The sequence below is a fragment of the Corticium candelabrum genome, chromosome 17, assembly GCF_963422355.1.
Source record: "Corticium candelabrum chromosome 17, ooCorCand1.1, whole genome shotgun sequence".
Classification (NCBI taxonomy): Eukaryota; Metazoa; Porifera; class Homoscleromorpha; order Homosclerophorida; family Plakinidae; genus Corticium; species Corticium candelabrum.
The window spans coordinates 330,917-347,782 of NC_085101.1; the positions used below are offsets into that span (position 1 = coordinate 330,917).

The 16,866-nt window shown below is 39.3% G+C and overlaps 1 protein-coding gene across 1 annotated transcript; it reads left to right on the forward strand.

Moving 5' to 3' along the window:
* The first annotated feature begins 304 nt into the window (after window positions 1–304).
* On the forward strand, window positions 305–13,382 carry LOC134193483 (cilia- and flagella-associated protein 61-like). The gene is made up of 12 exons (XM_062662310.1): window positions 305–701; window positions 774–905; window positions 3,792–3,886; window positions 5,081–5,190; window positions 5,334–5,373; window positions 5,447–5,515; window positions 5,580–5,650; window positions 9,270–9,359; window positions 10,092–10,137; window positions 10,226–10,303; window positions 10,386–10,592; window positions 13,305–13,382. Exons 1-12 carry the CDS (start codon window positions 305–307, stop codon window positions 13,380–13,382), a joined length of 1,413 nt encoding a protein of 470 aa, XP_062518294.1.
* Window positions 13,383–16,866: the final 3,484 nt, after the last annotated feature.

Genomic DNA, 16,866 nt, shown 5'->3' on the forward strand with positions numbered 1-16,866 from the left:
TTCTCTCTCGCTCCGAAGCTGCACCTACTTTACAGTGAAGGTGAATGTTCAAGTGTTGTCTCCAATCAAGCATCAAGCGATTTGATGTACAGAGTCTTGTTACACTAATCGTGATTTTTCCAATACAAAACGATCCAGGTCCTCCAGTGACGTCATGCCTCGCACACCTTCTTTGTCTAGAAGCATTTGAACGCGATTTCTATTTACGGAGTTGCTTTGGCTAGCGACTAGGGTATCGTTGAACTTCTCTTAAGCAAGGCTAGTTTTCAAGAGCAACTTGTTTTTGCATGCGAGTTTCCCTTTAATGGCAACACCAAACAGAAATCTCAGCCTGGCTATGCTTCAGCATGAATTTATAGTTGCCATCAGGTTATGGTTGGGCATTTCTATATTTCTTGCAGCAAGTTCCAACAACGCATCAAGATGTGAGTGTGGTCAAGTCATTAACCGCTTTGGTGGTCATCTGTTAATGTGCAGCTATGACAGTACCATGTTGAAACGTCACAATGCTTTATGTGATATACTTTGGTATGCACTACTTTCTGACAACAATTCTTGTAGAAGAGAACAGAACTGTTCTGCTAATCATCAATCTTGCCCTGGTGACATTTATCATCCACACTTCCTTAATGGAAACCCCGCTTTTTGGTATCACTGCCCGCAATTCATTGCCTTTGTCTGTGCTGCTGCCATTGAAGCCGGTGCAGTCGGAAATGCAGGAGAAATGGAAAAAGACAAGAGACACATGAGTTTAATGTGACTCTGTGGAGCAGATTTACCTCATCTCTATAGAAAGTTTGGGATATTGGACTCCGGCGAGTCTGGAATTATTGCTTTGAAATCAACGACATTTACTGGGACTACTTTGAATCAAGCTCTCCGAAATCTTTTTGAACAGTTATCGGGTAAACTTTGAGAACACAATGCAAAGTTGTAAGGAGAATGGTAGTAGAACATGATCTTGCATTTTGGGATGTTTTCTTCTTTAAGCCGGGTTTACATGAAAGATGTAAAGAGGTGTTATGTGCTCCTTACGTGCTCTGTCGTTTTCTTACGTCCTTGCGTGTCTGTTCACGTTAAAACGTTGAACCCAGAACATGGAGACAGAGTACACGTAGAGACACAAGAAAATAGACTCGGTTTCTATTCTTGCGTCTTGCTGTCTCGTGTTTTTACATCAACCTCACTTGTGGAGTAATGCGTCCTGTATTTTCTTATAGAAGAATGTCTAATTGAGAGTTTTACTTTGTCGCATTGTATTTTTACATCGCCGAAACAGATTTCCTGTATCATATTATGATAAGCTCCTTGGTGGAGCTTTGTGGCAGGAACTGGAGTGACCCATTCTCTCTTCTTTTTTCTCTGTTGTTGTTTTCGACACGACGCAAGTGCTAAAATTGGGGTTGCAATCAGTAAAACAGCTTGTTCGTAAGACATTGCAATGTATAGCGTGCAATTACATCGTTTCAAGTCACAAAAGGCTAGCGAGCTAGCCAGGAGATGCAGCATGCAAATGCATTTAATGTAAATGCAGTTTTAATGTGAACAGAAAAAATTGTGCAAAGAGGCGCAAGACGCAAAGACACAAGATGCAAACACAGACACGTAAGGTCTTGCATGTTAATGTAAACCCGGCTTTAGATGACACTATGATGTATATACATAAGAAAGCTCTTTGTCTATGTGTTTCTATGTACTCACGTAGCTTGGTTGCTCCAGGTCCAAATTTGGTTTGCACAAACCGAATCCATGCAGATCAACAGTGACATGGCCGGAATTTCCAAAGTGCACGGGGTCCTCTCTCGAAGTGTAAATCCCCGTGTAATTTTCTTGATGACATGAACACTACACCTTCTGGTTCATTCAAATGCACGCCCGCACCAGTCCCGTGTAAACTGTATGTGTCATCGTCCTTCGCAATGCTTCCAGCGATCAGAGTTTTAGCCGATGTATTGAGAAGCCGCTCTTCTACCACTTGCATCTCTCCAAATTCTGATTGCGTTTGCACTAAATCTAACTTACGTGTTTCTTGCACCAAGTGCTACATGGGGAGTGTGTTGATTTCTACCAAATAGAGTGAGAAGAGCAAGATTATATAATTCATTTGGGATCTCATACATAACTGCACGTGACTTCCAAGTTTCTGCTGCCTGGATAATAATTTGAACGGAAAATTCAGTGGTAAGTTTTCAGAATGTGACACTCGGTTACATTTTTATTTGTCAATTTTTAACGGAAAACTCGCTGCTAATTTCTCAGAACGGGACACTTAATCAGCCTGGGCAAAGAATGGGGTCTGTAACGGGATCTGTAACGGCATCTGTGCTTTGGGATACTCCATTGCTGCTTATTTTTCAGAACAGGATTTATTGAATGGGATATAACTCTGAACGAAATACTTCGTGAGAATGCTGTCCACGGCTGCTAATTCTTCAGAAAGGAGTAAAATGCATGTAGATTGTCAGAACAACAAAATTAGCATACAATGTTAACCAAAATGGAAAAGTAGAAAAATTTCCATTTACCTTCTAAACATACATGTGCAGTGCTACAAATCATTGTTATTTATCTACAATGTGAGAACATTTGTGAAGCTCGGAAAATGGGTTTATGTTATACAACCTCTTGCAACCTTCTTCAGTAGGCAGTGTGAAGATAAGTTGGCATAACCTTAACTCAATAGCAACAAACTAGGTATGCTCGTGCAGTGCACAATAAAGTACAATATCAATGTATTTTTAGAGAAATATATATCGAATAGTATGGGAATGAGTAACTAATCCTTTTATGTCTGTACATTGGTGATATCCTGTTTCAACAAAAGGCCGTTTGTATATGCTTTTATAAATGTTCAGTTAACATAGACATGTAACTTTTTGTTTCTTTTCTTTGTTAAAACTTTGGTCTAATTACCGGTTAATACTACCCTTGGCTTGAAATTATGCACTGATTTTGACACATGTTTGTAATTATTTGTTGACAAATCCATTTTCTGCTAATATGAGCTAGCAAGTGGCCAGTTTCTGATGCAGAAAACGGCTTAAACCATACTGATGTACACTTGTGTATGATGGTGAGCATTGTTGGACTTTAGCAGAAATATTACTTATCATTTTAGCAAGACAGCTTATATCTTGTTTGGCTAGTTTACAGGAATTACTATAAAATTTCGTAGTCATCAAGATAGATATGTAGTGATCCAACGTACTTGTAAATTAAGTTTGTGTCAAATCAATCTTTTTTCTCAGTGGAACAATCTACAAACATGGTGATCCTTATTCCAAGAAGACGTCTTCAATGTGTTTCATCATCAACATTGGATTAACAGAAAAATTGCTAACAATAATGGTTGCGGAGTCTGATACTGTATTCGCCTGTAATATGCCCTGGTTGTATAAAAAGAAAGATATTTTTCCATGCGTATCCTAGGGCATGGACGTTACTTAGTTACAGGCGTATACATGGTCACAAAATGCTGTCGTTTAGCCAGTCATCATTTAGACACCCAAAGACAGCAATATCACAAACGCCTGCAATTACAGCATCAGCAAGCATGGAGAAACTAAACACTACACAAGCAAAGCAGTGTCGTCGGCCTGAAGCCCCCATCAACATCATCAGTATCAGGCATTGCAATGAAGAAATGAGTCTAGCATTAAGCACTTTCATTCAACACTGATACCAGCTCATCAAACACACACAGACGGATGTTCTGTGGACACCATTTTGTTTCTTCTGTGCATACATATCTTGGGCATATACTTGGGCGATTGGTGTTTACTTTGACATAGGTGGTTTTTGGGCTGAAATTTCTGACCTGCTGCACATGGGCTTATATACGGGCATGGGCGTTATTTCAGTGTGGGTGTTATTATGGGCGAATACGGTATTTCAAGTCTACCACATCTTGTCTTTATGGTTATGTTCCTGATAGTCTTATGTATAATATCGTAACTGTGAATTTGAAATCCCGTAAAAAATTTGTGGCTATTTAAAGATGTAGCATTCGGGATCGTTTAGAAAGTTTGTGTTTTGTCATGGCAGTAGAAGGCATTCAGACCACAGTTTTGCACTGCACATGTTTCATAGCTGTATTAAAGTTGCACATGATCCTATTGGATAATGTTCTAATGATAGTTTGAGATCATCAGATAAATTCCTAATGGGTACAGTCCAGATAATTAAATATGATATTTATGATAGACTTTATTAATTTTTTGTGAGGCAGTTGGTGATTAAGTCAATTGTTCTAACAGACATTGATATAATTGAGTATACCATATTTGCCTGTAATAGTGCCTTAGGCATATAGAAAAGAAACACTTTTTTCTGGCATATACTAGGTCCCGGGCATTATTTTGGTCTCAGGCGTATACATGTACAGGATCGCAAAATGCTGCCGTTTGGCCAGTCATCATCTAAACATTCAAAGACAGAAATACCACAAATGCTTGCAATTATCTATGTGCAAGATCAAAGGTACTGGTATCCGTACGGCATCAGCATGCATATATGCATGTCTCCAAGCCTGTCAACAGCATTAGTATCAGTAATTGCAACAAAGGAACGAGTCTATTGGTAAGCACTTTCACTCAACACTGACACCAGCTCATCTAACGCACACATGCAGACAGAAGAGATGGATGTTCTGCAGACACCATTTTGTTTATTCTGCGCATGCATATTCTGGTGTGTATTTGGGCATGGGTGTTTCTTTTGGGCAGAAAGTTCTGACCTGCTGTGCATGGGCATATGTATGGGCATGGGCATTATTTTGGTGTGGCGATATTACTGGCGAATACGGTAATTTGTATTAAACTATACCCACTCTTACAGGAACTGAACAAAAACTCAACCCTACATACCAACACTGCCGCGTTGGTGATAACTTTGTCTGTGACATGTTATAAAACTTTGACGTTTTGAACATTCCTATAAAGAAAGACTTAGCATGACATTAACATTTGATTATTATTACAAGCATTTTGTTTATAAGAATTTTGTTTGAGTGGAGATGTACATGGAAGAGTTTGTGGCGTCATTGTAATGAATCTGAATTATGTGTTGGTTGTGTTTTCAGTATGCACCTATTCTTGAAGAAAAGTCAAAAGTTAGAGTTCCAATTTTTAAAGGAAAGCCAAATGCTTTTGCTATTCAGCTGTTTTGCATTGATGAGAGATATGAGATGAGGTTGGTAATATGTTTATAGTGGACATTTTGGTTGTAGAAATTGATTGTTGGTTCTACCTGGTGCCTGGTAACAGTGCAGCTGGTCTTGTGTGTTGTTTTAACAATGTTTATTGATATACCTGTATTTTGTAAATTGTTTATAGGTCACGGGACATGCTATCAGCTGTGTTTGAGTTGTTCCCAGTATGTGAGCTCATTTCTTTCAGTTTGATTAATTTATCGAGTTTGATATGTGTTAATACAACTCCTTGTTTAGGATCGTGACTTCTGTGTAGTTACTCAGCCCCACTTGGTTCCTGAATATCCTCTTTTGCAACAGTTCGTGGTACAGCTGCCGCTTTCTTGCTTTTGTATTAACTAAATTTAATTGATCTTTGTCATACTGCCAGCGTGTCACTCCAAAGCCAACAACTACACTTCACCAGGAGCTATATATTGCTCATCGATGTAGCTTGCTTGAGTAAGAATATTTTTCTCATAATTAAGCTACTAAATTAATAATGGTTTGATTAGTAACGGTTTTCAGGTAGGCTTTCTGATTCTTATAAATGTATTATGGTCAGGTCAGGTGTTATTGCTATTCTAAGTTGGGCGGTGTTTGAGGCTATGGGCTTGTTCACAGGTAAGTACACTTAGAGAGGTCCAAGGGCGACTAGGATAAGAGTAGTGTGAGGGCAATGGTGTAAGAGTGGTTTGTTCACATGTAATATCCAAGTGTCTCTCTCATTCTGGTTTTACGTCTGTCTCATTCCTGCATTTGAGAAGTCGTTTTGAGAATCATGGGAAACAAATTAGCCCTACGTCAAGAAATCTTGTCGTGTGTGGTTATTCCTGAAGAACTGAACTGACTTTGTTTGCAAAATATGATGAATCATTTGTTGAATGTCCTTTGCTTTGTGATGAGATGAGACAATTATTTTCTGTGTTTAAGAGCAAAGAGAAGAGTAAGCGATTAATTAAGTTAAGACTCCATGCACCTGGCGAAGTTGAATGATTGATATCAGTGTGGAAGGAGGCGTGTTTGAACATAAATTTAAGCTAAATACCTCCACAAACCACTTAGATTGCACTTGGGACAAAGTACAAATGATGTCAATGTAAACAGTCACACTTAGTTATAAAGTGCAAGCTAAAATTAGGGCACTTAGACTGGCTGCAGTGTGAACACGCCCTATGATAATTGAATATTTGTATTGGTTAAAAGGTGGCACCTTTTAAACATAGTTAGTCAATGCCCACTTAGTTTGCAGAGATTAGAGTTGAAGAACGTGTCTATTAAAGGTTCTATCACAGTGACTCTTGAAGCAAAGTGAGAGACAGAATGCTTGAGATAGCATTACTTAATTTTTGTGTTAACTAATCCATTACATGCGGCTGTATTGCCACGGCTATGTTTGGTGTACCATGTTTGTTTATTAACCTGAATGCTGTTTTAGTACATCTAAAATTTGCTACATCTTTGCTGTGCTTGGATCTTTGTGGTGATTTTGGTCTGGTTAAAGTCTTGAAGTTTTGTTTGTAAGGTTGTCTAACCACTAGTTTAATAAGAAGGCCCTTGCTCGGTTGAGAAATAATATGCCACCTTGTATTGCAAGTTCTGGAGAAGTGAGACAGCAATTCATTCTTAGACGTAGTACTAGTGTTTGTTTGCTTATGTAGATGTGTATGCTTAAGACAGATTTACAACTTGATGCCATTCATACAGTTGCCTTGTTTCAAAACAAGGTCAGCTGATTGATTTGATTTCTAACCCTCATTTGAAACACATGTGACATAACTGTTTAATAAAAATTAGTATGCCTTTTTAAACATTTACTGGATTAATACATAGCTGCCAGACTAAATTATCATTTATCTGATGGCAACAACTACTAAACAAAGAGTATGCAACTCTCAACAAGGTAACACGTTTACTACTTTAACATCTCTGCAAAGCCAGCCAGAAGTGTTTTGCTGATGCAGATTGGAGATGGTTTTACAGTGCGTACGAAGTATTGCACACATCTCGGTCAACGGATCACTGAAGAGTGCAACCAACTACAAGGCGCTTAGAGAGATCGTTCACCTTGACTTTATGGACGTGTAGTAATAGTAGTAAGAGAAAAATAGTAGTAAAAGAAAAAAACCCAGAGCGAATGATGTTTCATGCACACACTAAAAATGGGTTGCAAGCAGTGGCTTGTACAGTACTGTTTTGACAAGAGAATCACGTGAACAAATGAACTGTCTGTGGAAGCGTAGCCAACTGAAAAAGGGTGCTTACCCTGCGCCCTTTCTGGGGGAAACTCTGAGGATAGTCAGCGCACGCCCTTATATTCCACGTAGCAAATGGAGGCGTCATCCTTGGAAAGGGAGCTATTGTCAGTAGACAGCCTTGACATTTGTCTATTTTGTCTATCGGTTGTGTTCACATGTGTGTTTGTGCTTGCATGCATAGCATGTGTGCATTTGTGTGTGCAGATACGTAGGTTTATTGACAATAAATATGACATTGTATGGCAAAGTGACTAAAACGATAGATATATAAGTAAGTAAATCAGTCAACTCTAATGAATACATTACGTTACTTTTATAACAAGACACTAAAACTGTGTCCTTGATAAGATTGAATTGTTTGGATTTGGCTGTCTTAAATGTTTCTTAGATGTTCTGATGTTTTTTGACAATCATCCAATGATCTTGATGCGTTGACTTCCCAATTATTAAAATTTTTCAAGAGTAAAGTAATGACTTTAGGAGCAAGCATGATGGAAGGATTTGCAATATTTAAGTCTCTCTTCTGCTTGTTAAATGCTTTATGATCTCTCTAGCGGCTGTGAAATTTCAAGCATCTTTTACCCAAGGATGAGCCAATGAGATGTATATCTTCAGACTACATCCACAGAACCAGTGCCCAAAACATTTTGCGATGTCAGAACAATCAGAATAATTCAGTAAACTGTTTGGGTTCCTTTTATCTAAATTGCATAACCACAAAACCATTCATCAACAACTGACTCGTGCACTCAGACCAGTTTTCTCTTTTCTTTTACAAGTCAAAATGTGGTATTCCAGTGTATCCAATAAAGCTTTGCAATTACAGATGAGGTAGATATAGAGTTTACTGTAATGATTTCTAGTGTACTTTTGCTAACAACTAAATAGAAGAGTGCATGATGCATTGCTGAAATTATTAAGTCATGCATCTACTATGAATGGGCAGAAGTGTAGCTGTTATGTATGTAGTAAGGATGTTGTGCTTTCAACATGGAGGTTTTTGTTGTTGTATGGCATTGCGTTGTGACAGATACTATTCTGTGGGAAGTGTTAGTCTCTAATGGGAAGCATTAGTCTCTTAATGACATTAATTTTGGACTGTTTTAGGTCCTCATTTAATTGCATGGTTATCTTGTTTTTCATAACTTTTGGTAGCCTCGAACTTTCAGACCAGAGAGCACGCGAAGCGCGTAAACTATAGTCTGGACCACAACGATACTAAAATGATTTCGGAAGTATTTATCAAAAGCGATGCTAAATGGTAGTCTAACAGCATAGGATCATTTTTCCTATATCAACATATCATTTGTAAATGTCATGAGATCTCACGAGCAAAGAAGAGACGTCTGCCGTGTTTGCAGTGGTGTCTTGGTGTACCGCATGAAATGACGACACTTTGATTCTTCGGCAGACCACTAGCTAGTCTAACCGCTCGACTAGCGAGACTACTGCTCGACCCGACGCTGCTGTGCATGTTCTGTCACTGCAAGCTTGAAAAGATCGAAGAACTGAAGCTGAATCTAACACTAAGATGTGCAGAGTCTTCATCACCGCTCTGGCATGCATTTAGCCGCTCGCTTGGATTTTACAAGCGCGCAATCAGCGTTAGTGCACTTAGCATAACCAATTATTGGTAGACCAATCAGAATTTACAACTGACATTCCGGTTCTAAGACACTGATTGGCTGAGAAGGCTATTTCTGAAATCACTTTAGTACTGTTGTGGTCCAGAGTAGAGTTCGCGCGCTGCTCGCTCTCTCTGGTCTGGAAGTTTGATGCTAAACTTTTGGGTGCATAATAAGATTTTGTTTGCTTTTTGTTAGAGATGTTTTTGTTAGAAGATGTACCTCAGCTGATAGAGATGACATTGTGGCACTGATAAATGATATAGAGAACAAAGAGTGTATTTTGAGGTGAGATGACTTATAAAATTTGTTTTTATGTTATCAAGTGTAGTAGACAAATATTTCGTTGGCAATGCATTCTTAATATGGGTTATTGTACAACACTAAACTAATGAATTGGTAGCTACTTTCATTTGTTATTTGTGGAAGCAAGCAATAAAGCAGAAACAATAATGAAGTAGCAAAGATGGACAAGAGACAGTATGGCGGGGAAAGGGGTGTAAATGAGGTACGTTGGTGTGGGAAGAAAATATAGAGGCTGGGCCAGAGTGGTGATAGGCACAATGAGATAGGTCGATGGAATGAAAAAAGTGAGGTTAGGAAAGATATGCAAGTAAAATGACAGAGGAGAAATGATAAATAGAGGGATTGGTAGGAGACCTAGGTGAGGGACGAGTAAGATGAGGAACACAAACAGGCAGTGAGACAAGGTAGGTAGGGAAAGCAGGAAGACATAGGTATGATGAGCTGGGGAACTAATTAAATGATAGCAAAGACAAAGTAGACAGTGGAAACAATAGACACGAGACAAGTAAGATAGCCAGAGGAGTAATTTGCAATAGGAAAGGGTTCAAGGCGATAAGGATAGTAGGAGTAAGCAATGGAGTAGGTACATATATATGTACAAGTAGGCTGGTAAATATGGAAACAAGTGCACAATCACAGTCTGCAACCCTAATGTGACAGAAGGCAATGAAATAGATGATTTGATAGGAGAGTTACTATTTGTTATTATTTTAGTGATGTTGATCATTTCAATTCTGCCAGGCGGGGTCATCTCAATGATGTAAGCACTATTTTAATTACATTGAACTGCTTCTTGTGTGTTTGTGCTATTGTATGTCATTATATCTGACATTAAATATTTTCTGCAGGGTGGAATTTCATTGAACGTTTTTGTAGCTGAGTGTTTAGGACAAGTGATTGGCATCTCCATTATCAGAGATGAAAAGGTGGTGGAACGTAGATCACTTCTACCTTGAAGCTTGGTAGATTATACTGCATCTCAATCATCTCATATTGTATGCTTTCCAGGACATTGAATTTATTCGTTCTCACTATGACATTGAAAGCTTTGTCTATTTTGCCCATCATCGACGTGATGAGCATGCTCACTTGTATCACTTGGTTCTTAATCCAATTTTCAGTCATTTTTCAAAACAGCTGTTGAAGGAAACACTCAGACTTTCACATAAGACGTGTATTTACTATCCCATTTATCCTCAACACTCAGTTGGTCAGGTTAGTAAACAATGAAGTTTAGGCTTATTGTTTCCTTGCTTACATAGAGTTTTGTTATTTCTAGTTAATGATATATTCAAACACGTTTAAATAAGACTATTTATTTTATTTTAGAACTCTACTGTTTATTACTTGCTTGGATTCCTTCTTTTGGATTGACGTTGTTCTGCATGCCTGCCTGATTACCTGCCCATCTGCTCACCGGCTCACTTGTGTACTTGATAGAGACATTTAATGCTCCATCATACATTGAACTTAATTTATCATTCAATGATTGCATTCTTTAAAACCCTACTTATACCAGCAAATGGTTGTAATCAAATAGATGTGCCTGCCTGCTTGCCTGCCTGCCTGCCTGGCTGCTTGCCCGCCCGCCCGCCTGTCTGCTTGCCATTCAGTGCTTTCCATATTGAAATAATTAGACTTGATTTGTGAAGCACTTTCTTTTAATGAAAACTAATGTATTCTAGTGTATGTAGAGATGTTGTATCCTAATAAAACAACTTGCCCGCCTGTGTGCCTGCCTTCGTGCCTGCCTTTGTGCCTGCCTGCCTGCCCGCCCGCCTGCCTGCCTGCCTGCCTGCCTGCCTGCCTGCCTGCCTGCTTGCCTTCGTGCCTGCCTGCCTGCCTGTCTGCCGTTTGGCACATGGGGATCATAAGCGGTAAACTTACTGCATGAACTGGGAGGACAGGCAGGGCTCTTTGAAGGAAGACGAGTAGATGCAGAGTTTATGTCATATTGGCAACAGCGTTTTTCTGTGACTCTTCAAAAATGCAATAATGCAATAGTAAAGTTGTCCTAAGAAAAGTGTTTAATTTGTCAACAAACAGACTAATGGAGGATAATGGAGTTTGCAGAGATAGGTATATTCAGTGCTTCACACATTGAAATAGTTGAACTTGTTTGTGAAGCACTTTTTTTAATTATTGAAAAATCATGTATTGTAGTGTGTAAAGATGCTGTATCCTAATAAAATAACCTGCGTGCCTGCCTTTTTTAATATGCATAGAGGCAGCATCACGGGGCAATGTTTTAACTTCAAAGATTAACGAACTTGGTGACCCTCAGTGTAGTCTTCTTATATTATTATTCATTGCAATTTTCCCAAAATGAACTTCCTTTCTAGAACTGTTTCACCTGAGAATTTATTACCATCAGGAGTAATTCATGATTGTCTCACAAAGGACTGTTTTCATAACATTTTTAACTTGAACCAGCTGGATTACACGTCGTGGTATCAAGCAACTCTGAAAGTGAAACTCGGTGGATTTGGTTTAACTTCAACTGAAAGTATTTTTCATGCAGCGTATTAGCTACTTGGGCACGGTCTCTACATGAACTGTCAAAGAGATTTTTCTGTCTTGCTAACCAGCTTAATGAATATATATCAACTAGTAAAGCAGGGTTGATTTTACATGAATTGGTGGGCCAACTACCCCCGAAGTCAAACTCAGAAGAAGAGAAGCTGTAATTTCATTCTTTGGAGAAAATGATTGATTATCCTAGAAAACTTTGACATCGCTTAACTTTGGAGATATCTCAGAAACAGTGAGCAGATTTCCTTAAAAACATAAAGTTAAATCAGGATGCTGCCAGGCTTAGGTCATTACAGGGGAAAGGTGCAGGAGCATGGCTTGATGTTATTCCCTCAACATACAAGAACGCACTTAATCTTAACAAATTTCGTTTAGCGTCTTGTATGAGATTGGGGATCAGCTTGCCATTTAGTCGATTGCTTGAGCATTGTGACTGTGGACAGAAGTTAGATCAAGAAGGTTTTCATTTGATTACCTGTAAATATGGAGGCAGTCCTGTCTGGTCTCACGATACTATTGTTGCTGAGTGGTCTGCTTGCCTAAAGGAGTTGGGTATTCCTCATCAAACAGAACCAAGCAACAGGTACGTACAAACTGATGGAAGACCAGACATTACATTCTACAACATTAATTCTGGTGTCACCTATGAATGTGATGTTTCTTTGGCTCACCCTTGGAGGAAAGACATAGTGAATGGAGCTGCAAAGGCCTGTAGACATGCAGCGACAAAACGGAAATTAGAAAAATGTTCCAAATATTCAAAGGAGATGTTGCCTGATGAATCTAGCTCTGAAATTGTTCCACTTGTTTTTAAGCATTTTGGCACAAGGGGATCACAAGTGGAAAACTTACAGCATGAATGGGGAAGAAAGGCAGGGCTCATTGAAGGAAGACAAGTAGATGCAGAGTTTATGTCGTATTGGCGATGACGTTTCTCTGTGATTCTCCAAAAATGCTATAGTAAAGTTGTCTTGAGAAAATGTCTAAGTTGTCAACAAACAGACTAATGGAGGATAGCGTAGTTAGCAGAGATGGATACATTCAGTGCTTCACACATTGAAATAGTTGAACTTGTTTATGAAGCACTTTCTTTTAATTATTCAAGAATCATGTATTGTAGTGTATAGAGATGCTGTATCCTAATAACATAACCTGCCTGCATTCCTTTATGCCATGTATATTTTGCTTATGTGTCTTTCGTTGTTTAATGGCTGCTTGTGTCCTTTTCTGATGTGTCTTTCTTATGGTTTTTTGTGCTTTGAGTGTATGCAGGAGTCATTTGTATGTCTGAGTTTGTGTGCTAATCCTAATGCAGTGCATTAGTTTTTATTATACCAAAGCAGTTGCAAGTAATTTATCAACAACGTTTTTTATGCTGTTGCTGAATTTGTTTAGGAAGTTAAATCTCACTCTCTGGTACCCTGTCTTCATGACTTTGTTCCAGTCAGGTCAGATTCTCAGCTACTAAGTTGATTTTATGTTGTTTTGACATTTCTTTGAGAAGTAATGCAATTGTAATTGTGAGTTGTAAGTGCAACACTTTATTGATAGCTTTAATTAACTGCTACAATACCGGTAAAACACTGTTACAACAACCATAATATAAAGAAACTAGGTCAAGTAGAAGCACCTTAACTATGCCTGTTTAAAACAATTTAGTGATTGGGTGAGCTCGAGATGAGCTCCATGCACAATGTCTATCATGTCTAATTTGGGTGTACAATGTGGGTTTGATCTAAGTGCTACTACTACTACTACTACTACTAATAACAGCAATGGTTGTTCCAGGGATGTTGGGAGCTTTGGGCACATTGCACACAGGTATTGCACGGTAGCTGGACATTATTCCAGGTCATCACAACCTGCAGCACTTACAGAAAGCAGTGCTTCTTGGATCCAGTTGGATCCTACGCATATCTTCTGTTTAGGCAGCCATTTTGGTCTAAGCACGTCAGAGGCAGGGTTTACGTCCGGTGCTTACAAGAGACCTTAGGTTGAGCAAGACATAATAATAATCACCGCTGTGGCTTAGTGGTTAGCAACAGTGGCTGCCACTCCATATGGGGTTTGGGGGTTCAAACCCCAGTGACGACAGTAAATTATGAAGCGTGTCTGTCTTTCTTTCTCGTGTTTCTCTAGCTTTGTCCATGAGACTATTGTACTGTTCTCACTCTAGCTAGCTTCTAAAAATGACTGAACCGATATATATCTCAAGCCCCGTATATGCAATGTCTGTGTAGTAAAAGCAATGGATGCATATACTACATCTTTGTTTCTCAAATGAAGCTAATTAAATACACTTGTATTAATTATGTTTACAAGTTCAATCCTTCGGTCTTCGGACGGCTCTCCCTGATCTTTGTCACATACTGTCGTTCAGTAGACTTATTCAATAGACTGTTGTTCAGTAGACTGTTCTTCAGTAGACTGCACAGGGTTTGGGAATTCATCACATTGGTCCGAAGATGATTGACTTTCTCGCGTGTAGACGGAAGACTGTGATTGCTCTCTTTCATCTTCTTCCTTTTCAACTGCTTCACTATTCAAGTGTCGTCTATTTCGTCTGAAAGTTCCACGAGGAGTAGCCATTAGATAAGACCTCGGTGCTGCTTGCCTAACAACTGTTCCACTCTCCTCCTTGTCTGTGATCCACACTCTATCAACTGTCTTCAATGACGATAATTCTCGTACTCTATGGCTTTCACCAAAATTTCTTTTCCTTCTCTTTTTGAGTACTTTCTCTTTTTTGTAATGCTGTTAAATCCGGTACCAACAGTTTTTTTTGTTCCGGCATTATAGGAAGTGTTGTTCATAACTTCCTACCACATATGAAGTCTTCTGGACTATATCCGTTACTGAGAGGAGTCGATCTGTATGTCAGTATAGCCATATAGGGATCTGTCGCTTTCGTAAAGTAACTTTTAATCGTCTGTACTTCTCTCTCTCTCTTTCTCTCTCTCTCTCTCTCTCTCTCTTTATTTGAAATATTTTTCAACGCATACATAGTACTAGGCAAATGAAATAGAAGCTACTTCTAAAATGCAAACAAAAGCTAAACATGTCCATTACTCTAACTATTACAAAAGAGGCAAGTAGCACAGCATGCTACCTACCGCACTAGGTAATTACGTAAAGTCAAAGCTACTGTGGCTAACTATGTTTGCCACCTTGTTCTTTAGAATAATAGAGTTGTATGTTTGTAGACACACCGCTATCCTTCGTCGCCAGTATTGCTTGAACTCGCCAGAACTCATGCCTAACGAAGACAGAGAGCGGTTAGAAAACTCTTGCAACAGTTCTTCTGCTTTGTTTCCCCAACGACCAAACACCTCCAACGCTAGGGGATGAAACAAGTATCCAAGGCTCGATGATTGGGCGAGATACTTCCCATCCTTTTCCTTTTCCTTTTCCGTTGCTGCAAAGCCTGGCGTACTGCTACCTGAGCGAAGAGATCGTTTTGCCCACAGATGTGTGATGGTCACATCTAAAAGAAGATTCTTTCCATCTTTGTAATTATATATGGCTATGTCAGGCCGCTGTTTGTTAGTAAACTGGGCTGGTAGCTCTTTACGACAATTGAATCCCAGAACCTTTGACATTTAAAAAAAACAGTCCAATACGGCATCATGCTCTCTCTCTCTCTCTCTCTCTCTCTCTCTCCCTCTCTCTCTCTCCCTCCCTCCCTCCCTCCCTCCTCCCTCCCTCCCTCCCTCCCTCCCTCCCTCCTCCCTCCCTCCCTCCTCCCTCCCTCCCTCCCTCCCTCTCTCTCTCTCTCTCTCTCTCTCTCTCTCTCTCTCTCTCTCCTCTCTCTCTCATATTAGTTGAGCTTCTTTATTAGTGTACTAGTTGACCTTGTTTTTCTCTGCAATTAGTTTAAGCTGCAGAACCTCACTCGATAGAGGTTACAAAGTTGGTTCCATGTGGACATTGTTATGAACCTTTTTCAAGAGACCACCCATTACATCTTGCGATTTATTATGTCACATAAGGAGTCATTCATTTTTCTGCATTTTCACAAGCTTACAAAGCGTACACTTTTCCTACCCCTACCCCTTTGTGAAAGTCTGCGATAAACTGTTGCCAGCCTGTAACAGTACAACTTTCACATAGTTATTAAACAGCATCATGAATGAGCCTCTATCAGCAACTCAGCAAATGTGTAGTTGCTCCTTTCTCACCTTTACTATTGAAAGTACGTTGTGACCTTGCTTTTCTTGGTTTTTTAGAACTTATCAACAGCATGTTCAAATACTTTTTTCTCTTTCTCTACTCTGCCAGATTTCCAGAGTGTTTGTGCTTTTCTATGTATGTCCGCAAATAACACAAACAAAAGGAGAATCTACTAATTTTGTTGAGAGAAACAGAACTGATGACTCGACAGCTAAGTGTCTAACAGTCTTGAAAATGGTAGACCTGAACAGAATCTGTTGACTCAACTGCTAGCTACTAGCACGAATCGTTTTAAATATGTGTTGTGTATGTGCATGCTAAATTTAGTATAACAGTTTTTTATTTCTGCTACATTAACAGTTCTTGACTTGTGGCACAAAAGTCATGACTCTCCAGGCCGGCCTTTGGTAGTATGGTCATGTTCCAGAGGTAGTTCCAATGAATATAGCAGGTTGATAGGTCGAGAGATGATCTTGTGACATGGAAGGTGTACTTTACAGAACAAACATACCATCTTCTCCCACAATAGTCTCTTCAATTCTTCCCATGATCCAAGTACCCCGCGGAGTATCCTGTTCTTTAATAAGAACTACCTCGCCTTCTTGAGGCACTGAGTCAACTGCAGACCTAACCCCTTTGTGTCTCAACGGCAATGTTTCCTTAAACTCAGCAAATACTCCATATGCCACTGATCCCAATACATGTCGAGTAGTTTCTGGTCTTGTCTCCATTTTCTTTCCAACACATAGGAAGTGTCCCTATTAGGCTGGTATTCCTCATCATTCAT